Source organism: Candoia aspera, chromosome 1 (genome assembly GCF_035149785.1).
Source record: "Candoia aspera isolate rCanAsp1 chromosome 1, rCanAsp1.hap2, whole genome shotgun sequence".
NCBI classification, from domain to species: domain Eukaryota; kingdom Metazoa; phylum Chordata; class Lepidosauria; order Squamata; family Boidae; genus Candoia; species Candoia aspera.
Genome location: NC_086153.1, coordinates 248,335,511 through 248,361,135, shown reverse-complemented (window position 1 = coordinate 248,361,135; position 25,625 = coordinate 248,335,511). Strand labels below are relative to the sequence as shown.

The 25,625-nt window shown below is 37.9% G+C and overlaps 1 protein-coding gene across 2 annotated transcripts in view; it reads left to right on the top strand.

The window, feature by feature from the left end:
• The window catches only part of NRIP3 (nuclear receptor interacting protein 3), a 38,204-nt gene that overhangs the window by 11,297 nt on the left and 1,282 nt on the right, over positions 1–25,625 (top strand). The window contains exons 2-7 of one of the 2 annotated variants that reach the window (XM_063289431.1): positions 2,914–3,093; positions 7,307–7,389; positions 22,955–23,097; positions 23,989–24,041; positions 24,155–24,249; positions 25,338–25,474. In XM_063289431.1, the coding sequence (XP_063145501.1) occupies positions 2,914–3,093; positions 7,307–7,389; positions 22,955–23,097; positions 23,989–24,041; positions 24,155–24,249; positions 25,338–25,395 (612 nt within the window). In that variant the 3' untranslated portion in view covers positions 25,396–25,474. Of the gene's footprint in view, positions 1–2,913; positions 3,094–7,306; positions 7,390–22,954; positions 23,098–23,988; positions 24,042–24,154; positions 24,250–25,337; positions 25,475–25,625 lie in introns of those variants that run through there. The other variant, XM_063289432.1, reaches the window with a different exon arrangement.

Here is a 25,625-nt window from a genome sequence, read left to right as displayed (position 1 = left end):
TACATACACACACCACATAAAACAATCTAACGAGAAGAGACAAAAAGTTAAATCAAATACTACAATAATATACAATACTAATAATATCTATAGAAAAATTGCTGCAACTCAATTTTTAAACAGCAGATTGAATCTTGACTACACAGAATCACATTGTCTGGTTTTTCCTCTGTTGATAGAGATCCAGTTTAGAGGCTGAGAGCTGACACTTTTCATCAAGGAAACCTTTGAGCATGATAAATCCAGAGTTTTTAATAAATAGACAAATTGTTTAAAAATAATATAGGAACACAGGGGCATCCTTAAACTTCATTTTCTTCCAAAAAAAATTACTATAGCAAGAATATCCAGTTAATAAGAAGTTACCAAGGGACATGACCAGTAGTTATGTACGTACCTCAAAAGTATTGCATCTCCAACATCGGAAAACAGATTTTGTGTAGACTTTCTTAGACTTTTCAGAGGTTATTTAGAAACTCCCAAAAAGTTTTTAATGAATTAATCTTGTTTTGAGATCAAAAGAAATATATCAACATTTCTTAAACTTGAAGTCATTGATTTTATAATGTAAGAAATTCCAGTTTTCTATTTCAAGTCCTATATATTATCAGTATATATTATTTCTTAAAATTGTTAATAAAACTGAATGGCAATACAAGTTAACAAGTATGCCTGGTGATATCATTGAAAAAGAAAGAAAATTAACTCCCATTTTTTAAATATGGATGTTTGTAACTTTGACGAGGAAAGGTTGGAGTTTCAACTAGTTTGTACTGAGTTAATACTACTTTGGGGTATGCTTTTGAGTATTGGTTTAGTTGGAAGGAAACTGCATTAAGTCTATAGTTTCTTGTTAATGACTTTAGCATCATAGTGCTATTCCTATTCAAGTTATATATGTTAGGTAAATAAATAACTGGCGGACTAATTTTTTATAGTAGGACAGAACATATAGCTACAGGAAACCAATCTTATGGGAAAACAGTTCCACAGGAGGCTTTGTCACCATTCCCATATCAATACTGATCACTCACCATCAGCCTTAAGTGGCTGGGCTGATTTTCTTCCAGCTCTGCTCTAACACAATTCAAATAGCCAAACTTCCTTTCTGCAGTTTGTAACACTAGAGCTCTGTGGAGCATGGCAGGATGCTGTTTTCCTATTCCCAGAACTCTTGCTTCACTATACCTCCCATCTTCTGAACTCAGAATTCTTTAATAAGTTTCCCCAGGCAACCTTATCAGCAAACCTCATAATTATTCTAATCATTTTCTAGTCCCTGTAGAAAAGTGCCTGCTTTGATTTTCTCTGCTTATATAACCAGCATGCGCTGAACTGTTGTCTCACTCCACTTTCCAGGCTCTCTCTTTCCCCCAACACAAAGGAAAAATGACAGTGTCATGCCTCCATCATCATCATGACTTTTAGTAGGTACACGGGTGTATATAGGAAGAATGTATTTGAATTGCCAGGGAGTTTTCTTCTCCCTCTCTCTTCTTCTCTTTTTTTTTCAAAACAGCCAGATAAAGCACAGTACATATACTGAAAACAAGTGAGAAGCCAGGTATAGCCATTTATTCCATTTATGTGTAGAGCAGGAAAAATCAGGGTGGTTGTTATAGCTCAGGGGATGGCCACTGAACGAAGATTTTGGCATCTGACTGGTTGATGACAATGGGTACGCAATGTGTTGTCCTCCATATTTTTGGCAACCAATTCATGGTGAATGGCCAAGGTTAATGGGAATTAGAAGCATCAGCTTTCCTAGTCCACACTGATTGGCAGCAAATGTGGCATTTCAGATGGGTTTCTTTCTCAGACATGGTATCATGTCTTGAACTTAAGATCCTTTTCTCTGCAAAGCATAAGACAACCATCGAATGAGAGACCTTTCCCGTATTCCTGGATGGTATTCTTGGAAAAATACATGTTTGAAGGTGTGGCATCTTATCAGGCCAAAGTGGCAAAAGCAGCAACACCATCTAAATTTTTTTTTATGCCTAGCTGTCAGTTATGAGACAGCCAGTTTAGTGTAATGTTTAAAAAGCACGAGGGTAGAAACCAGAAGGCTGTAAGACTGAGTTCTAGTCCTACCTCAGGCATGAAGCCAGCTGGGTGACCTTGGGCCATTCATTCCTTCTCAGCTCTAGGAAGAAGGCAATGGCAAATGACTTCCAAAACTGCAGGGACTTGTCCAGGCGGTTGCCAGGAGTCAAAACTGACTTAAAGGCACAAAACACAAACACACAGAAACATAGGGGTTGACTTAACTTGTGTTGCAGTTTTGTCAGTTGTCAGGATGCAGCACAAAACAAAGAATACCAAACTTCTGTGCTTTTAATAGCTGTATCAACTTCTACATTATGGGCAAGAGCAAGTTGATCCAGGTTTGGAAATTTTTGAGCGCTCTCTCACATATAAATTTGCTCAAGTCTTTGATCATTTCTGTAAGAGAAAGAGTGAGAGATGAGTGAAAAAATGGTTTCTTGTTTCAGGGAAGGATTTCTTCTATACTTCAGGCATCATATGGCTTATATGGTGTTGGCTTAATGTGTTAAGTGCACCCAGCCACTAATGGCATGTATAGTAAAGAAATTAGAACTTGATGTGGTGAATGAATCAGATTCGTGTATTGGAAATTGGGTTATAACTGACGTAAGCACAAATGCTTTTGCTTAACTGATTGCTGTATGTTGATAATGTAATGGTTGCTGTTTTGTCTCTGTAAAATACAACTTAAATTCAGATGCTGACAGTAATCCACTACTAATTAATCACTGCTGATTTGTACCTAATGGGCTGCTCTTGATTTTTAATCATTGGATCTTTGAAACTTTAAATGACTATCAAGTGCTACAATCTGGCCTTGCTTTACCTGCATTTCTCTCCCATGCCCTGAATTTTTTTTTTAAGCAACCACACAACATTCTGCAGAGACGCCTCATGGAAACAAATATGTCAAGATTGCGGCACAGCCGAGGGACGTGCTCTCAGAAGAACGATCTCTCAGTTCAGACAAATAAACTGAACCAAATGAAACTGGATAGTCCCTCCAAGACAGAGGAAGAGGACCTCATTCTCATACGCTGCCAGGTAAGTTTTCTTGTCTTACAGGTGATCCCTTAGCTCAGTTCCTTTAATTTGAGACGGTTCTGTGTTCTTCCTTCTCAAGGTGGCAGGGCTTTCCAGGGTAAGACTCAGGAGCACCCTACTCCAGGCCTCTTCAGATCTGAGGGTTACCATCCTTTACGCAACCTCACAACTTAATCAGTTCAAAATTGAGCCTTCTCTTTGTTGCCTATGGGAAGAAATGAGAAGATAGTAAGCATTTGAAAGGCCAATATTCCTGGCTGCTAGGCTATATTTGCTGGCCTTAAACACCTTAAGCAGTGACAGACCCTGACTCTTACAGCTTGACATGTAGCTTTCCTTTGCGTAATGCCCCCGAAACATAATAATCCAAAATGAATCAATTTTTCATAAACAAAGCTTCAGTTTTCTTGCAAAAGCAAAGACTTTTAATATCTTAAAGTCTTAGATTTCTTTACAGAAATCCTTTAAGATGCCCCAAAATTTGAGCTGAGTTTACATCGCACATTAAGCTAAAAAAAATCAAGTTAAAGAGTATGTGCAAACCAGCATTTTATCTTCATGCTGCATTGTGGACAGCCCTTAAACTAGCATCTTAGGTTTATTGTGTCATTCAGACTTGGAATGGCTACCATTTTGGATGATAGAAACTGGAATTTGTCATTGTAGGGTTAAATTACAGTTTCTCTGAACCCCAAGTGGTATTTTGTTTGGATTAAACACCAGACCTGAAACTGTTAAAGACCAATGCATGATGGGAATGGGGAGGTCGAGAGCTATGCTCTTTGGCTTAGTCACACAAATGTAGCCTGTGTGATTTTGTTACAACTAACAGAGCTACTCCTCTGAGTAACTGTGATCATGGGAATAACTTCCAGCAGCTCAGCTTGTAATCCTAAAGCCCTGGAGTTATTCCCCATGTTCTGAGCAATAGCTATTGAGGTCCTTCACAAAGGAAAAGAATTGACTCAACCCAATTGCCTGCAAATTAATTACACTGGCTGAATTTGCACGATTCATTGAACACAGACTAGGCGATTGCATTTTAGTCTAGTGTGTCATATGTACCCAGCATGCATTAACCAGTCTGACTTCAGTAAAACACACGTCTTTCTATTCCCTTTTGATAAACATTACTGTGCAAAGCACAGAAAAATAATAAAAGATAGCATGCAGAAGAAAGGAAAGGGGTAGGAGAAAAGGAAGGGAAATCTGGCTAAATCTAGTTTACTTACACAGTATTCACTATATTTCTCTGTACTTTTCTGTTCTTACAAGCCATCCTTGCTTTCACCAGAGTTCACATTCTGCTTGATATATTGCCTCTTGCTTTTTAAACTTCTCATCTCTCTTTTTTTCAGGATTTTATTAACTCTATCTAGCCATGGTGACTCTATTAGTTTTCCCCTTCTGCTCAACCCATTCATTTTTCCTTCATATATTTGTTTTACAATTCAATCCTCATTTGTAATCTCTGTATGAACAAAAGCCTTTTGACATACATACATACACTTATTAAACTTGTATATGGCTGATTTCAGTGAATTGACTAACAGCAGTTTACAGCAAAAATATATCCACAGTAAGGAACAAAACATCCATGGTAACATTCAAGCATCACCTGTTCATTCTTGATCTTGTAACCCCTCCCATTTTACCATACAGACTTTTCTTAAATACCCCATTCCCACTGCATTCAACTTATCTTTGTTTCTTCTGACATATTCAACTGCCACTTGCATATAAAAAGGGGGCAGAAGTACACTTTCATATAATCCAATTTAACTTTTTTTTTTAGCAAACATAAACTGTCCACTGTCTTTCTAACAGCATTTGCACATCTTAAAATTTCTCCATTTTGTTTTCCCATCTAATAGTCCTTAAAAAAGCATGGCTTCATTATGGGGCTTTGAGCTTTAGTATATGAAATACATTTTAACTTGGAAAACTCCACCCTTAGTAATATAAGCTCACTGGGTGAGTCATTGTCTCTCAGCTTAATTTATGTCACAGAGTTGTTGTGATGTTGGTTTCTGGGTGTTCCCTGAGTATGCTGCTCTTCCTGCAGAGGTCTCATTGCCAGGATAGGTCTGCAGGAAGAGATGCAAGCTCAGAGAACATCAAGAACCCAGCATTACTGTGTATGTATCAACCCTGAGCTATACAGTCAGGACCAGAAATATTGGAACAAGGATAATTGGCATTTGGCCTCTGTATACCACCACATTGAAGTTGAAAGGAAACACCCCCAGATGGGAGCGAAGTCAGGACTTACAGCTGTAATTCAAGGCGGTTGACAAAAGTGGGGCACTAACTATTCAGGAAGTACAGCCAGTGGCATACACACACCCCCATCGTTGGTGGCTCATAAGTAATGGAACAAACCAACATTATTACAAACATAAGGATCGTCTTTAATACCTGGATGAAAATCCTTTGCAGTCAATGACTGCCTGAAGTCTGGAACCCATGGACATGACCAAATGCTAAGTTTCCTCCCTCGGGATGCTTTGCCAGGCCTTTACTGCAGCTGCCTTCAGCTGCTGCTTGTTTGTGGGTCTTTCTTTCTTCAGTCTTGTCTTCAGTAAGTGAAAAGCATGCTCTATTGGGTTGAGATTAGGTGACTGACTTGGCCATTGAAGAACATCCCACTTCTTTGCCTTGAGAAACTCCTTTTGCTGTATGTTTTGGGTCATTATCCATCTGCAATATGAAGCAGCGTCCTATCAGTTTCGCAGCATTTGGCTGAGTCTGAGCAGAAAGTATAGCCCTATACACTTCAGAATTCATCCTGCTGCTTTTATCAGCAGTCAGGTCATCAAGAAACACCAGTGACCCAGTTCCATTGGCAGCCTTACATGCCCATGCCATAACACTGCCTCCACCATGTTTGACAGATGATGTGGTATGCTTTGGATCATGAGCTGTTCGTTTCCTTCTCCATACTTTTCTCTTCCCATCATTCTGGTGCAAGTTAATCTGGGTTTCATCAGTCCAAAGAATCTTATTCCAGAACTGGGCAGGCTGTTTTAGGTGTTTGCTGGCAAAGTCTAATCTGGCCTTTCTGTTCTTGAGCGTTACCAGTGGTTTGCACCTTGTTGTGAAGCCTCTGTATTTACATTCATAAAGCGGTCTCTTGACTGTAGATGTTGACAGTGACATGCCTACCTCCTCAAGAGCCTCCTTGACCTGGCTAGATGTCGTGAAAGCATTCCTCTTCACCATGAGCAGAATTCTATGGTCATCCACTTTAGTTGTCTTCCGTGGTCTTCCAGGCCTTTTGCTGTTGCTGAGCTTGCCAGTTAATTCCTTCTTTTTCAGGATGTTCCAAACTGTTGTACTAGCTGCTCCCAATGTTTTTGCTATCTCTCTGATGGGTTTATTTTGTTTTCTCAGCCTAATGATGGCTTCCTTCACTAGCATGGACACCACTTTGGACCTCATGTTGAGGTTCCAGTGAACAGCTACCAAATGCAAATGTAACACTCAGAACCACCTCCAGGCCTTTTATCTGCTTGATTGGTCATGGGGTACCCAGGAAACAGGCCACACCTGGCCATGCAGCTGCTTGTCAGCCATTCATTCCATTACTTATGAGCCACCAACGATGGGTGTGTGTGTATGCCACTGGCTGTACTTCCTGAATGGTTAGTGCCCCACTTTTGTCAAACCCCTTGAGTGACAGCTGAAAGTCCTGACTTCGCTCCCATCTGGGTGTGTTTCCTTTCAACTTCAATGTGGTGGTGTACAGAGGCCAAATGCCAAAACAGTTATCCTTGTTCCAGTATTTTTGGTCCTGACTGTATATATTCTCCATTATGGCAGAGTTGTTGTAGGCTATAAATAGTGCCTTGAGCTCTTAAATAAAAAGCAGGATAAAAATCGAATAAATAAATCCAAAGACGGGGTTTGTATGGCCCACTGGACCACAAAGTATTCAATGATACATTAGTCAAGCATTCTGTGCAACTTCAGCCCTTGCTGTTAATTTATGGTACTTTGCTTTATTAAGTTTATTGGGAAAACAGAATAACCCTTGGTAAAGTCAAGTGTGGGTAAATGTTCTGTGTGAACACATTTACTGTATCCCAAATGCTTAGGGACGGGAGTGGAGATAGAACTTATTTCTAGAACTGTATCGAAAAACAATAGAAATACAGATAATTCATTTACCATCAGCTGATTTTTTACAAAATCACTGTGTTTCTCTCTACAGTGTGCTGGGAAGGAATTTCAAGTTGTGGTTGATACTGGATGCCAACGCAATATAATTTCATCTGCGTGTTTGGAGAGATTAGGGTAAGCAGTGCTCTTTGTAGGCTGTAGCAACTGATGTACAGTAGCTAAATTCTCTGGCTGTTACAGGCTTAGGTCATCATTGGTTGTACTGCTCAGATACAGATTTAGGTCTTAAGGTTACTTTTGAGGTTGCAAGCTCAGCTAAGTATTTGCTACAGCAAAAAGGGAAAAAAAGAAAATTATGGAATACCTTACAGAACTATTATGAGCAACAGTGGTACTGAATCAAATATTCTGACTCCAAGCAACATTTCCTTGTGCAGCCATAGCATCCTCTCTTTGTGTCATAGATTAATCTTGAAAGAAGTATCTAGTGTCATAGAATGTATATAGATAGCCTTTGTTGTTGTTCCTTTACATTCATCTTTTGCTAAAGAGTGTTTGCAAGTTCTTGAATCGGTATAAAAATCTGTTCAGAAAAAAGCTAGAACAGCTAAAAGATCATCTTTCTTTCAGACCAATTCTTAATGCATACTATTTTAAACAACATAAGTCTAGAACAAGAGAACCATTTTTCAATAAATTTAGCATGGTGCTATATATTGGGAAAGGGTTTTATTCCAATGGTAATTCAGTCTATTTTTTTTCCTATTTTTAAAATAGCCTTGGAAAATTCTTAGTCTGGTGACCATGAAATCTGGAGATCATTTCATCAATAACCATTTACAGTCTAGGGGCCATCCCACACTGATTGCTGAGAAAATAAATGCCAGTTTTCTGTAGTTGTAATGACTTATTTATATAATACTGTAGCTATTGGTGGTGCCAGTGCCTGTAACAAACTGAGCACTGCTGAGCAATTTACATCCTCATTACCCAAAGACATCATTATACATTTAGTAGGAGTTTTACACTGTAAAGTAGTATTATTCCCTGCAGAGGAGCTGGCACCTTTATTTCCTTCTCACTGGATCCAGTAAGTATATTTCTGAAGTGGGACTGGAAAGCAGGCTGAGGCTTCTCTTGTTTTAGCGGAGGGATGGACAACTTTTGGCCCTCCAGGTGCCTCTTCCAGTATTTGTCACCTTTGGCTATGTTGGCTGGAGCTGTTGGGATGAAGTTCTGCAACATGAGGAAAGCCGCCTATTACCCTGATCCCTGTAATCATGCCTTTCACAGCTGTTTGGCAGGAAATTAGTGAAAATGATGTCTATTTCCCTGCTGTCAAAAACTTCAGCCCTGTAGCAAGTGGATGATAGTGACAAAGGAATAGACCAGAACCATATTTTATTGTTTACCCTCCTCAGAGGCACTGCTTGTTACTTGGTAGCTAAAATGAGAAGTGAGCTTGCTGAAATGCAAGTTACTGATTATAAAAACATTATGGATTTTTTTGGTAATTAATTATAGTAGTTAGATCCTCTTACTCGATTTTTTTCTATAGGGTCTTCTCTGGAGGGTGGATTGATATGATACATTATTTTATTTTAAGAATCTTATTCAATTAGAATATAAATAGTCTATTTGTACAGCATAAGGCTAAAGACATTGCAAGAGCAGCCCTTGAAACAGTGTCCTGCTACATTGTGAAATATTGGCTTTTAGGACCTGTCACAAATGTGTTGCATTCCTTATCGAAGGCCTTCCATTCTGTTCCTCTTCCCACTGGATTTAGGATTCTTTGATTACTCAGTATATATAGTAGTAATGGGGCTATTTTCAGTCCTCTTTTACATACATACATACATACATTGCACTTTACCTTCTCCAACTAGCAAACATTATTTATTTATTATTAGTATATAGTGCTAATGCCTGTTGGAGGGGCTGAGGGCCATACTAGACTTTGCTTTATTTGCTGGGGGCTGCATTCAAAAGGAGAGTAGGGCCAAGATTTAAAAAATCTAATTTGAATATAAACGTAATACAATTAATTAAAATATATTTCATCATTTTCTCCATTACAATGTGAAGGCAAATTTTGGAGCATTCTATGGATCTCCCAAGATTTTGGGGGGCTGCATAAGGCTCTGGGGCCTTCAGATTCTGTACCCTTGATACAGTATATAGGATTTGCTTTCTAAAAACCATGCTCTCTTCCTTCTCCTAATTGCGTCTTTATTTGCACATGGCCTCCCTTCGGTGCCTTATATTTGGTTATAAGAGAGAATCCCAGAACATCTGAGAACAGAAGTTTTGGATCTATTAACAGTGATAAATTGTACCAGTGAACTGCGACAGACAAGCTCATAAACTGGGTCTTAGGTAGCAGAGACTTCACACTGCAACAAAGCAGGTTTAACCCCCAAACCCCTGATGTTAAGATTTAATTTAAAAATCTTACAGGCTTAGAGGCTTTGTGCTGTTCCCTCAAAGAAATTACAGCCTATATTTATTGGGATGGGAGTAGGGATGGTGGTGGGAAGAAGAACATTGAGTGTAGTCCTTACCATATGCCAATCATTTCTTTGACCGTGTATCTCAATCAGAAATACTGACTACCCGAAAGGGCAGCATAGAACACACTTCTGTGCCAACCCATGTTTAGATAAGGGAACTGGTGATGGGATACATGATATCATCTAAATTATTGTCCTTTTTTAAACAAAATGAAAAGGTATTTTGTATTTTGATTGTTAGTAAAAATGTAGAAGTACTAATTTAAGTTAGAAATTCAATGAAAAATTCAACAAAAGCATTTTACATTATCAAACCTGTTGATATATTGAGAAACTTCAAAATGTGAGGTTTGCCTGTCTTAATTATTAGTTTCATCACCACTCTTTAGTTGTGGGTGTCTCCTTTTGCACAGCTATCAACATGACTGATTTATTCCTGATTTATACAGATGATGTTTTTCTCAGAGTATTACATTCTCTAGTTTTAAAGGGAAATGAGTTGAAATGTACAAATTGCCTGTTTTTTTTCCTCCCTTGAAGAGATGGAAACTGAGAAAGGGGTTAGGCAGTGCACAGGCACTGTTTTTGGAACAGCAAAATTGGGGATTGTTCCTCTAGTGACATTGGCACAGCTGACTTTTTTTGTACTGTTGTTTCTTCTGAAGCTTTGCCATTGCATGGGACTGCATAGTACTGTCAAGTTTTAAAAAATAATAAATCCATGTTTTAATTGCCCAGGAGAAGTCAATTTCTGTTGCTATTAATTGGAACCTACTTGAAACTTATGTGACATGTTGTACTGCGTATTATGCATAACTTCCTCTTCAAGCTTCTGCACTTTTCAGCATCACAACAGGCTAGCATTCATTTCTGTAATTCCTGTCTTCTACTGTGATTTTACTTGTTTCCTCTTTCTGCTTTTTCTGAGCACATGCTTTATAGAGATGAGTGTCTTGCGATGTGCTCTGTTTAATCCATTCTATGCTGAATGTTGCTTAGAAAGTCCCTCATTGCTGGCATTTCTCAAATTTTTCTTTTTACTAGATCTTGCCTGGTAATCCAGTTTCAGTTGCCTGTTACTATTAATGTTATGTTGCCACTTATTTTTTCATTTTATGAAAAAATAATGTTCACAAAACCTTATTTACATGACATGTTGGCATGTCACACCTGTTCTCTTTTGTTTTGAAATTCTCTAGCTTTTTATGAAGTGGGAATGCATGCAGTACTTATAAAAATGAAATAGGGCATGGTGTGGAGGTTGTAGCATTTCATAGACAAAGTTTTCTATACCTTCATGAGATACAACATTTCAAAGGGTAAAGCAAGCTTTCTGTATGATACCAGAAAGTGTTTTCAGTAGGTGAGGCTCCACTACTCTGATGTAAATGTTACAGATTAAAATACACATAACCTAACTAAGAAGAGCTCAGTTATGAGAGTTATATATATAAGTGCCATAAAACTTAACTTTCAGCTTCACTTTTTTGTTAAGAGTCTAAGATAAGTTACTTTTCTGGGATAAAAATGGACAGGAAAGTAAATCAGGATGCACTGGTAGATATTTGGATGTTTTGCAGCTGATAAGCAAGAATTTCCGATTTATTTTCTTTTTAAAAAAACAGCAACAACACAGCAGGTTCAATGCATGTATATATGTATTCATTTATATAATTTAGAAGCCTGGGTGATTTACCATGTCAAAAACACTGAATAATAGTAAAAATGTAGACCATGTACATCCATAAAAACAAAGAATCATAGAAAATTCTACAGGCACCTATCCTAACCCAAGGCTTATGGAAAGAGTCAGCATCCATTAGTATCTGAGTAGTAAATGTAGGTTTGCAGTGTTGCCGGTAATTAAAACCTCCCACTGAGACACCCTTTTGTGTTTGGTTCCCTTTTGTAGATTTCTGTGTTTAATTAAGAAAAGCAAGTTTTTGCAACCAGAGTATTTGTCTAGTTTTGCTGTTGATGTAGACTGACAATATTATCTCAGACTGCTTCCAAGGCAAATCTGTTATATTTTGAGTTTGTTGGAGTAAGAATGGAATAGATGTAATAAACAATACAAATAAAGATAGCATAACTGCAATGGACATTGGTAAAAAGGGGTACGTTGCATCAGAATATTTAGAAATTACAGCAAAAGAAAAAACTAGATAAGTTTTTTGAATTGGCAACATACAGAATTATATCTAACTAAGAGAAGCTGGAAGAAAAAAGAAAGGAGGTGCTGAGTTTATTGGGAAAAGGAACATTTTTTCATGTCTTTTGCTAAACATATAACACCATTAATAGACAGGAAAATAGATCCTTCAAAGAAGCAGCATCAAAGTGCCTTTAGCGCTGGCTCATCTCTGCATAGATCATGAATCAGTCATGAATGACTCATCTTACAGAAGGGAATGGGAGAAAAGAACCTTAAAGATGGTACAAATGAAAACAGGTTCTCATGGAACAAGGAAGAATTGTTGCTTTCAGTCTAATAGCGTTTTTAGATAGTTTTCTATAGAACAAAGGTCCAACACAAAGGGAAAGAACAGCAAACAACTGTGATTGCCGTCAGGAATATTTTGTTCTGATTCATGAATTGCTTACCCATTCACTGTCACTCCAATAAAAGAAAATGAGAAGAAAGATTGTCATCCTGCAATTAAATATTGATAGTCAACTATTTTAAACATGATTACTTGTATTATTATTAAGAATAAAGTTACTAAAAGTTATCCTGTCCTGTTTTTGGGGGGAGAAAATGATACTACCAACAGCAGCTGCAACCATTATCACCTTGGATTTGAAAATAGTATCTTCTCTGTGTTTGCTGTGCAAAATAGGTTCACAAGGTTTGGAAACAATATGTTTGGATGAGGTGTTATGAGCTTGATTGAAGAGCTTTAAACTGAATATTGTGGAAATTGAAGATGAAAACCCAGAAATAAGATTTTCAGATAAGGAATTGTGACCATAGGAGGATGGGGGAGAGTAACTATACTGGGGTCTTTTAATCGGTTAATGAGAAAGCAGGAAGAGTGTTAGCCTGCAATATTCATGGTTTTTATGCTTACACTGATGCTCAGAGTATGAGAAAAATAAGATGAAGTTAAACTCTTATTGTATGAGGGGAAATGTGATGTATCCGGTATCACTGAGATCTAGTGGAATACTTCTCATAATTGTAATACAGAATTGAAGGATGTACTGGAACTTGTTCAAAAGAAGCAGAAGCAATAATAAAAAAGGAGAAGAAACTATATACTATATAGTATATCAGAATATCGAGATCTGCACAGATAGGCATACTGTATTTGGATATTCTGGGAATTTGGTGTCACTGTTGACCATCTAATTTAAAATAAATAGAGGAAAGAATAAAAGCAATATGGTTGTTGATATCTGCTACAGATTCTCCAACCAAGTAAAAAATATGGGCAAAGATTTCTAAAATAACATTGTGGATCTTTCCAGAACACAGGAAGGAGTAGAATTACCCCAAATCATATGGGAAGTCAACTCTGTCAAACATATCCTTCCAGAAAATGTCTGACTTCTCGTGCTGTTAGCTTTCTTCCATTTATAAGGTGGATTAAGGAACAGGTAGATCAGTTATTCTTCTTTAAGCCTAATAAGGAAAACTTAATAAAGTGAAATGAGTAGGAATTTGGGAAGAGGACTAATAATGAAATAATGATACTCTTGATTTAAGAGCACCTAAACCTGAATATATTCGAATGTCTTTATTAATTTTATGTCACCCAATTCTCAATGATTCTGGGTGTCTCGCAACAACTAAAACAAAGGAAATACAATAAAACCAGATGCGATAAAAGATGGTGAAAAGAACAGATTGGACAAAGCAAGGGGTCTTCACTCTCCCTCACCAAAGACCTGAGCAGAGAGCCAGGTCATCAAGGCCTTTCTGAACAGCAGCAAGGTGAGTGCCATCCAGATCTTGAGGGCAACCTTATTCCAGAGTGCAGGTGCTGCTACAGAGAAGGTGTGCTTCCAGGGTCCTAATAGATGACATTGTTGAATGGATACAGAGATTGCCAACCCTGAAAAATTGAATCAGCTGGGCAAATACTATGGGAGACAGTTGGTCCCTCAAGTAACCAGGCCCTATGCCATGTATCTCGGACTTCAAAAAAGCAGATTTTAATAAACCATGATGGTGCTAAATAAAAGTCAGCCACAGGAGAAATGGGTGCAAGCTCCTAAAAAAGTAATGATCGGGGGGGGGGAAGGACTCTTAGAGTATGTAGAAAAAGGGATAGGACACAAGAATAAATACAGATAACTTGGATTTGTAGAGATGGTGTCAGGAAAATGAAATCACTGAATGAACTGAAACAGATAAAGCCAAGAATAAAAAAAAGTATTCTTCAGTATTTTCAAAATAAAAGGAAGGAAAAATGGTTTATCAGCTGCTCAGTGAAGATGATAAAATATTAACATATAATGAAAAGAACATAGAACTATTCAACTTCTATTTTGGCTTTGTCATCTTTAAAGATACATATCGCACTGGGCAACTGTGAATAGCAGGATTTTAGCCTGAGCTTGATAGAAAATATATGAAGGGGATACTGAACTGACCTTATATAAGTTCAAACCTCCATGGCCAATTGTTTCGCATGCTGTGGTACTGAAGAAACTTGGTGGTCTGTCTGAACTTCTGTTTCTTACTTTTGAGAATCCGGGGTAAAATCCCAGATACTGGCAAATGTCATTCATATCCAAAATGGGAAAAGGAGGAGCCAGGAAACCACAGGTCATTCAATCTAACATTAGTACATTGGAAGCTTCTAGAGAAGATCATAAAACACTGATATGTAAGTATCAAGAAAAACTATAAGTGTGGATTTGTGAAGAAAAGGTTTTGTAAGATAATCTTCATCTGTAGGTCTATCTGATATACAAGTCACCCAGTCTATATTTAACAAGGTTGCTAAAGTTTATTTTTTATGCATTGCTACAGTTAAGATAGATACTACATCCATCATTCCTGTAGTCTACAAAGAAAGGTACTAATAAAAAAAATGAAGTAAGTTTAAACATGATTATCCAACCTCTGCATCAACACTTCAAGTGAAGAGGAATGCTTCACCTCTTTGGATAATTGGTTTCATTGCTGAAGTGCCCTTATTAGAAAAAATTTCTTAACATTCAGCTGTAATCTGTTGCCTTGTCACTTAACTCCATTTTTCTGTATCATGCTCACTGGGATGACAGAGAATAAGTATTGGTCTTCTGTATGATAGCCTTTCAGGTATATAAAGAATTATAACATATCCCCCTCAGTGTATCAGAGGAACTGAGGAGCCTTATGATGAAGGTGAAAGCAGACAGTGCAAAAGCTGGCTTGCAGCTAAACCTCAAAAACACCAAGATTATGGCAACCAGCTTGATTGATAACTGGCAAATAGAGGGAGAAAAAGTAGAGGCAGTGAAAGACTTTGTATTTCTAGGTGCAAAGATTACTGCAGATGCTGACTGCAGTCAGGAAATCAGAAGACGTTTAATCCTTGGGAGAAGAGCAATGACAAATCTCGATAAAATAGTCAAGAGCAGAGACATCACACAACAAAGGTCTGCATAGTTAAAGCAATGGTATTCCCAGTAGTAACATACGGCTGTGAGAGCTGGACCATAAGGAAGGCTGAGAGAAGGAAGATAGATGCTTTTGAACTGTGGTGTTGGAGGAGAATTCTGAGAGTGCCTTGGACTGCAAGAAGATCCAACCAGTCCATACTCCAGGAAATAAAGCCAGACTGCTCACTTGAGGGAATGATATTAAAGGCAAAACTGAAATACTTTGGCCACATAATGAGAAGACAGGACACCCTGGAGAAGATGCTGATGCTAGGGAGTGTGAAAGGCAAAGGGAAGAGGGGCCGACCAAGGGCAAGATGGATGGATGATATTCTAGAGGTGACGGACTCGTCCCTGGGGGAGCTGGGGGTGTTGATGACCGACAGGAAGCTCTGGCATGGGCTGGTCCATGAAGTCACAAAGAGTCAGAAGTGACAATGAATAAACAACAACTCAGTGTATTTTCACAAGGCATTTCCAATTTCTTTAATTTCATTTAATGGGGTTTAATTTCTAGTCCCTTGATCATTCTTTTTTTGCTCTTCTCTGAACTTACTCAAATTCATTTGAATCCTTCTTAAAGTACAGTACTGCAAATGACATAGTAGTTAATGTGGCGTCTGACCAACACAGAATACAGGGGAATATTTATTTCTGTGAAATGGAAACTATGCAAACTATTTCAGTTTGTAGTTATTTCAAGATCTTTTTCACAAACATTATTACCAAACCAATTATTCCTGATCCTGTTCCCGTGCATTGGATTTCTTTTTTCCTAAGTGAAAAACTTTGCATTTATCTCTACTTCATTTGTTAAATTTCACTCTGCTATTTTTAGCCCATTTCTCTATCAACATTGTTTTAAATGTTACTTCTTTCTTCTAAAGTATTAGCTATCCCATTAAGTTTTAAATCATCTGCAAATTTTATAAGCATTTCCTCTATTGTTTTTTTACACAAGCGCAGAGCTGAGGTTTGTAGCACCTCTCCAGTACCTCCCTTCAGTTTGATGAAGAACAATTGTTGAGCACTTTTTGAGTGATTTTTGAGCCAACTGTGTGTCCACTTTGTTATGCCATCCACCCTATATTTAGCTAACTTGTGGATCAATTGGTTTTTGAATTGTGGCTCCCTGGCAGGCCACCCAAAGACTAGTGTGTCCCTTGAACCTAAATAACTTGTACTGTACAGACTTGTCCTTATGGCAATATCTAGGACAAGGATATAGTCTTGAGGGCCACAGTGAGCGTCATACAGCATGCTGAGGACTGAATTTCAAAAGTGGGTTTGCTCAGACAGCAGGCCTGATGGGGAAGGAGGGACTAGGATTTTTTAAGGGGTGAAATTGTGCCTTAAGCCTCTGCAAGGTGTTCATTTTATCTCTCAAAATTACCATAAAACAGATCAAACACATTGGGTGGTTCTGGCAGCTGTAATATGGTTATTGATTAGCCATTTGATTCAGACCACTGGGCTAGGGTATTGGTAAGCCGTGTCTGTAGGACTGTATATGGTCCTCAGTTTAATTATTTGTGCTACACAGCCTATTTCCGAAGCTCTAGTCAGACCTCTTGCAAGAGTGCTTTGTTCCCAATCTTCCCAGCATATTCTGAGCAGAGAAAGGGAAAGAAAAATGGTTTCAGAGAAAGAATGTGGATAGCAGTCCCCATTTATGATTCTGGGCCTGCCTACCATGGAATCGGCTTCCAATTAAATTTCCTGTGCTGAAATATGGCCTTTGGCAGAAAAACGTTTGCCCCCTTCTGGTCCGGAATCAGTAGAAGAGGACTTCTGAACTTTTACATGTAGAAAGAATTGTAGCAGGTGCTGTTTTCCTTATACAGTAAAATCTCAGGTTAACAAACCAGATACAGTAGATATGTTTTTATTCAGACTTCACCCCATTTGATTTACTAATATCCTTTAAATTGAGGGTTTTATTACAAATCATGCCATTTACATAAATGATGTGAATTGACATAAATGATGTACATTCAAATTTAGCAGATATTCAGATTTTATAGGCAGCTCTTCCTCCCAAATTGCCCTTCAAATCAAAGTTCTACTGTACCCCTATGTGAAGGTGCACCTATTGAAATTCCTATCCTATGTGACTATAGATTTCTGTTTTCGTTTGCACTGAACGTTATATTGTATCCTCATTGTTTCAAGATGTTGCTATTATGCATATTCCTAGTTAGTTGCTGTTCTGAGTTACTTTTTATTTTTTTGTGCCTTTGAGTCACTATTGACTCCTAGCAACTGCCTGGACTAGTCCCTGCAGTTTTCTTGGCAAGCTTTTTCAGAAATGGTTTGCCATTGCATTCTTCCAAGGACTGTGAGAGAGTGACTGGCCCAAGGTCACCCAGCTGGATTTGTGCCTAAGGTGGGACTAGAACTCACAGACCCCTGGTCTCTAGTCTGATGCCTTGACTACTACACCACCTGGCTATGTTTTGAGTAATACCTATGGGGACAGTTTGTTCCCCAACAGCATTTTAGATCAACTACAGAAAGCCAATGTTCCACACATCCCGGTCTTGTCTATTGTTTATACATTGGGGTTTTTGGTTGTGTTGTGTTACCTGTTCCATGAATTTAGCCAAAGAGGACAGGATTAAATTTTCAGTTTAAAATCTCCATGCTCAGAAACTCCACATAAACCAACTGAGCTCTAAAATAAGATCATAGTACAAATGCCCAGAGGGAGGTGAAAGACATAGTACAAATGCTCATGATAGACAGTATGTTATGGTGGTTAAGGTATTGGATTAGCATCAAAAAGAGCCAGTTTGGTCTAGTGGTTAAGGTGCTGGGCTAGAAACCAGGAGTCTGTGAGTTCTAGTCCCGCCTTAGGCATGACAGCTGGCTGGGTGACCTTGGACCAGTCACTTTCTCTCAGCCCAACCCACCTCACAGAGTTGCTGTTGTGGGGAAAATAGGAGGAGGAAGCAGTATTAGGTATGTTTGCCACCTTGAGTTACTTATAAAAAAAATAATAAAGGTGGGATAAAAATTAATTAAATGAATGAATAAAAAGTCAAGATAGAAATCCACCCTTAGCAATAGAAATTCTGTGGGTGACTTTGGGCCAGTCACCCTGTTTTGGCTTAGCTTACAGAGCTGTTGTTAGGGGGCTAAAATAAAGAGATCCCTGTGTAAGTTGCCTTGAGTTCCTAGAGAAAAGGTGGCATATAAGTTTAGCAAAAATAACAAAGATCTATAAAGGGAAAAGGAAAAACAATTTGTAATTGTAAGTAAATGATATGGAAACACTTGAAAGAAATCTGTAACACCCTCCATGATAACTCTACAGATGAGATTTTGTTTCAGAGCGGGACACTATTTTTTTTAACTGAGGATCACACTTGAAGTGGGATGCTGGGGACCTCATTCCAAAAGTGAGTGGGGCCAGCACAAAAACTAAATTTGAATTTAATATAGTCTACTTTCTCAATATTTGCTATTTTTCTTCTTCTGTCATGTTAAAAGTTACACTTTGATTATCTTTTACGGGGGGGCCTTTGGGAATCACATCCAGGGCTATGGGGAGCCATGTGGAAGACCACAGATTGTATATCCCTTATGTAAGAGAACAGCAAAAAGGTCAAAAACTAAAAGTGTCTCCATGATTCAGATTTGCTACTTGACAGAGCAATAGAACATTGTGTATTAGCAAAATACGAAAGGTTTGCCAATCATTAAAATTATCTTAACTAATTTTTTCCTATTTTCCATGAAGGCAGAATAGCACAATCTGCTGCTTAACACAAACATCCTTGCTTTCCTTCCCTGTAAAAAAGTGGCTTAGGAATCATGAACTGAAGCAAACAGATGCTCCAGAAAATGGTCTCCTCGTTCAATATTTCAAATTCTCTTTTTTCAGTGTATATTGATTAGACATCATATCTAACACATATTGCTGAAGATGCAATTACATCACTAGTCCTTATTTGCCTTTTAAACATTTTTAAACATATTTTTCATAATTTCAGTTCATAAAACAGTAGTCACGACAACTTTATATAACCAGTAGTAATCTTTATATAGTCTCTCCCAGTGTTGCCAATTCATCTAAACTTTCTGCTCTCTCACTTTCACTGGCATAAGTTAGAATTATTTCTCTTTCTTTCAAGTACCCTTGGAGAGTTCAGGAAAAGAGATTCCATCTTCTTGCCATTCAGTAAATGTGTCTGGGGCTCAGAAACTAAGCAGGGTGGGGAAATCACTAGGAAATACCCAAGCTTCAGGCTAGACTGGGAAGTTGAAAAAGCATCCCAGAAGAAGGAAATGACAGAACTTTTTGCTGCTGCTCCCAAGACAGCTACATGGACACATCCATGAGGACGATACGAATTATACTCAGCCTGAAAGAGATGGGCTTTTTATAAGAAACAAACAACTAGTGCTACTCCTGCAACAACCTCTAACTTGGGGAAGCAGGCATGTGCAGTAATATTTTATGTACAATATCAAAAAGAAAGACAGAAGGACAAACTTTGGACTTCAGATAGGTACTAGGTTAGGCTGGCATGTTTAAAAATATTTCAGAAGAAGGCATTGGCAAATTATGCCCGTGTTGTTGCCTAGAAAGTTACTTGGATTTGTCCATATGGTCACCAGTAGTTGAGCTTGACTCAAACTTTAAAAATACATAGTTTTGATCATGGGTGCAACAGCAGTCACTTACAGAGCTGAGCTTACAATGTAAATAAGTAATAATAGAGAAACCACTAAAATGGGATCCATATTAAGATTTACCTTCCCCAACCTGCCATACTTAAAATGCTTTGGACTACAATTATAATAATTCCCAGTTAACATGACAAAACATGTTGGTTATAAACTAGCTATTACAGTCTGGCGCATCTGTTTGGGAAAAGCTGGTTTTAGTATTTCTGGAATGCTTCAGTGTGAAAGTGCTCCGTCTTAGGTGGGTGGATAGAATTGGATGCAGAACTGATCATAGTTGTGGGCAGTGTGACAGAGAATTATTTATTGCTTAGTTGCTTATTGCTTAGTTTTTCAGTTGGAAAAGAAAGATTTTTCAAGTTTAAGAACGTATGAATGTAGAAAAATCTTGGATACTAAACACCAGCGATCCACTGGCTGAATGTCTAAATTAGAGCCTGTATACATACGCTTATTCCATTTTTGTTTGGTTTCTTATAATACTAGCTGCAAGTTTAGTTCAACATCATTTGTGCATAAGTTTACATATTTGGTCAGAACCTCAAGCATATTTTTTTTCTAGCATGTATACAATTTGTAAGTAATTTCTATCCATAAAGAAATGTATTGTAGCATGTGCTCCTAAGGAATATGGACAAAAAGGAAAGCATGTTTTGTTTGAAGTTTGGGGCAAATAGCCTAACTCAAAATGTTCTGTTAGAACATTCTAAGTCAGTTGCATTCCAGCAAAACAAAGTAGGAAATGTTTTGAATGTTCTGGCCATAGGAAACAATAGGCACATGTATGAGTCCCTCCCTCTTCATTATTCACTATAGCACAGTCCATGCAGATTGCAGCCAACCAGGTTGCAGAAAAAATGACTAAAGAGATTATTTTTAAAATGCTTTTGCAAACTTTAAAAATATAGAATTGAAGTGTATTGAATCAGTGTACTGAAGTGCACTGAATCTGATCAACCATCTCTGGGGTTTTTAGGAAAAAAATTTAGTCATCAATTAATTATAGAAGTCCCTCCAAGGAGCTCACCTAACACATAGAAAACAATGAGAGCTGTAACATACATACGTACATACACCATGTGTGTGTGTGATTTTTTAACGGTGAACAGATACTTAGCATTTTAACGGGGGGGGGGGGGTTATACTCCTGTAAAGCTGTCAGCCCCATTAGGTAGATCAAACCATGAAATCAACTCCATAGGATGGAGCAGCTGGACACAATGGTTAAATATGAAAGATTTAACCAAGTCCCCTATAATGAACGTACTTGTATTTGCAGAGCTCCAGAGATAGAAGACATAACACGTACGTTATTTGAATGTCAATTGTATAAGAAAGAGAGAGATCATTATCTAGGACTGCACGTTAGACGAATGCCTATTGGGATCTGTATATGAAAACGACATATTTCATATGCAGACAGAATCCAAAAATTACATATAATACAGCCTTTTATTTGAATAAAAACGGTTCAGTTGAGATCTGAATATGTGAGCCTGTTTGGGGTAAACTGTAGGGGTGATTCAGAAATATGATTTATATTTTTATTCTTCTATTATCTAATTTGTTTCTTCTATTTTTACATACAGTCTTATTGAGGTTTTATGTCTTATATCCTGTACTTTGATATGGCTTAACTGCTAATCAATAATAAACTATACTAAACTCCATAGGATGGCTAAAACTACTTTTGTTGAGAATCTCACAAGTCTGATTGCGCTGTACCCCCTCCTCCTCCTTATAGTTCAATGAATTAGGGAGGAATGTGTCTGACTTGCTTCTGAACATTATCTGGTCATTCTGACTTTAAAACTGCTTTAGCCCCTTTTGCATAGGCAATGGAGCCTGCATGTTTCCATGAAGGTCATCTTCCTTTCTAATAAGCATTAGAAAGCCCTGCTGTACGGACAGCAAGCAAAATATATTCTGAAAAGTTTACAACCTAAAAAGAGCGATCACACCTCCTCATGTTATATACACAGAGAACTGGAATCAGCAAAAGTTAAATACTGTAGAGCAGAAGCTCAGAAGGGTTGGAATGCTTGAAATGATGCTATTTCAAACTATTTATAACAGTATTCTGACTTTGAAATAAAACTCTCAAAGCATTTCTGTTTTGTTTCCAACTTGGAATGCTTGAAAATGCTGCAAGGTTAAAATGTTTTGCACATCCCTTTTGTTTTTTAAGTGCCTTTGAGTCAGTGTTGACTCCTGCCAACTGCCTGGACAAGTCCCTGCAGTTTTCTTGGCAAGATTTTGGAAGTGGTTTGCCATTGCTGCCTTCTTCCTAGGGCTGAAAGAGAGTGACTGGCCCAAGGTCACCCAGCTGGCTTCGTGCCTAAGGCAGGACTAAAACTCATGGTCTCCAGCTTGGTGACTTCACCACTACACCAAACTGGCTTCTCCATTCATACTGCTTGTGAATCAAAGGTCAAACTGCAAAGAAAGGGAGGATAACTATAATCTTAAGATTTCTTATTGGTATGGCTGCTTTCTATGTAACCTATCATAATACGTTATGGTATATATATATACTCTGTGTGTGTGTGTGTATGTTTTAATAATTAGCAAGTAAAAAGAGGCTTTAAAAAAGAAAAATTTGTGTTTTGTCATGCATGCCTAGTACTGAGATCTAGTAAAGTATATATAACTTTACCAGTAGGTTACCCAGAAAGAGGTGTACTTGCTGAAAAAGCACATGTGGCCTGAATACCAGGTAAGAGGGCACCTTCTCTGCTTTCCTCAGTAGGCATTCCTTCACATTTGCAGGGGAAGATTCATTTCTATATGTGTGCTAGCTAGCTTCATGTCAGATGCTAAATTAATTAATGGGAATTATCTGCCCTCAGAGTTAATATATAGAGTGCAACATATATTGCCCACCTTCCTAAAATGAGCATACTTCAGATTGTAAGACAGTTGTTTATTTCCATCTCCAGGCTAAAAGAGCATATGAAATCCTACAAAACGGAAGGTGAAAAGATTTCATTGCCACATAATATGAAAGTGATTGGTCATCTGGAACATCTGCCTCTTACAATGGGGACTGTCCATGTAGATTGTTCTGCAGTTGTTGTGGCTGGTAAGTGTTTATAGCAAGACAGATGCCATGCAGCCAAGCCTTTCACCAGTAAATTTTTGAGTACCATGAATGAGAAAACTGTTTTTCCCCACATAATTGCCCTCTGGAATTATATCCCCCCAGAGATCCATGTGGTTTCCACCCTGATGATGTTCTGGAAAACTTTTAAAAATTGGCTGTTCTCTCAGGCCTTGGTTGAGGGTGGTTGTGAGCCTCTGTCAACTGTGTTTTATAGTATATACTGTAGAGTGCAGTTTGCCTGGACACAGGTTTTTTTTTCTTACTGTTTTCTGTCTTTTTAACTGTAAGCTGTCCAGAGTTGTTCTAGAATTGGGTGGCCTCTAAATTTTAATAACAACAACTCCTGATTATATTGGTTGTGTAGGATTTTGAAATACAAAATCTTGTTTGCTAGAGATGAAAGTAGTGGGGCATGTACTGTATGTACCACAGATATGTAATACAGTAGGAACAATCTTTTGCATCTGGAGAACACATTTTCAATTTATATTATATTTTAACTTCCAAGAGTCACAAGAACATAGCCAATGAGTCAACTATGTGATTAAGAATGAGGCATAATATTTTCAGTTCTTTTTATGTTTTTGAAGATTCCAAGATGAACATTTTTTTCAACATTTGGAGAATAAAAAATTGCAAAACTGTGCCACTATTTTGTTGGTACTTGGAGTGCGCTTGAAATCTGCCAAAATGGGAATGCACTTCTAGAAGATGTTCTGGACATCCAGTGGAGAGAAAGAATTGAGAAAAGCATCAATATCACATTATATTCTTAATGTGCTACATAGGAACAGAGCTATAGAGCTTTTTTTTTCCCAAAGAAAAAATTGCATGTCTCTGAATATTCCTTTTTTTTTTTTTTTTTTTCAGAAGGTAATGAGAAAAGCTTCTCCCTCGGATTACAAACACTGAAATGTTTGAAGGTAAACTTCTCTTTCCTTGGTCTTCCTTTTGCATATCCTTATCCTTTTTACTCAAGTAATCTTAATCTATGTTCTAATATATTTTCTTTTATTCACCTTTATTTATTTCTTAGTGTGTGATAAACTTGGAGAAACAAAATCTGATCCTGGGGAAGACAGATAAGGAAGAAATTCCTTTTGTCAGTAATGCTTCTATTCATGAAGAGAAGTGAGTGTTTTAACTGTCAGGCTGTACTGAGATTTAAGATGATGTCATGCAATTAAATTATTAACATGGTGAATATGGGGGGCAAATGATTGGGATTGATCTTACTTGTGCCAGAGAACTCTCATGATTGTTCACCATGCACTATCCATGGTGTATTTATTACACTACTGAAAGGTAGAGTGAATGAGTACCCAGAAAGTTTTCAGTACTGAGAAATACGTGGTGGAAAGCTTGGGTTTTTCAATGATTAATGAGCCACGTCTGCATAATCATTTGCCTAGAAATGTGTTCCCCATTCAGTAACTCTTGACTTGTTTTCTTTGATGGCATGTTATCATTTCTCCTAAGGTACTCATCACCATACCAGTTGGGTGGTATAAATTGGCTCCTAAATACATGTTTTCTAGAACATTAAAATGCAAATACTATGATCAAGTTAAATATAATTCAAAATATTGGTCTTGATCCAAAATCTGTCATACAAGTAATAGATATATTTATATTATAATAGATCTTCTACTGGGCTTTCAGTCTTCCATGCTAGATTTTATCTGACTCACTGCTTGCCACATGTTTCCAAAAGAAACAAAATAATGATATACTGTTCAACACACCAGGTTCTGAACAGAGCTATGTTACTGCTTTGCTCCTAAACTATTTATGTGTGTACTTTGAGGGAGTTAATATGGCTGCTTCAGGCAGTTGATGTCAGAAGTCATGAAAGGAGAGAAGCAATATTTCATTTGTTACCATATTTTTAATGGTAGAGCATTTTTCTGCCTTTGGTGTCTAAATGACTTAACTAGCTTTCAATGCTGTGCTTTTTATTCAAGGGAGAGGTGGACAATGGGCTCCCCTCAGGCAGCAAACCATCTTGGTCTGGCCCTGTCATAAAGTGAATTCTTAAGAAATAGGTTCTTCTGACAAAACTCTTAATGCTACAATAAATTAAGCATTTGAAGTTGTTCCAAGTACTTTTGTTGTCAACTCCCTTTTCCCTTAAATATGTCAGACTTTAGAGAGATGGGATTTGTATGATTGACACGCAACTGGGAAAAAAATTATGAGGTGCCTTACTTGCTAAACAGTTATTTCCTAGGGCACATCCTCATGGCAGCCACCTGCGCTCCTGGTTCAGTGCTGTAGCACACAACTGGAAGCCTGGGAAGTGTCCCTGGAAAAGGCAGGTACCTTTTTCCTCCAGCTTTGCTTGTGCTAGCCATACAGATGGTGTTGCTCAGGCTTGCCTTGTAATTTTTCCTATCAGAAGAACTGGGAGTAGCCCTGGCTCACATGGAGTGTGTGGCTTGGATATATTGCATGAGCAGAGCATCCACTGGGCTCTAAGAGTTGGGAGGTGGGGAAAAATCCAAAAA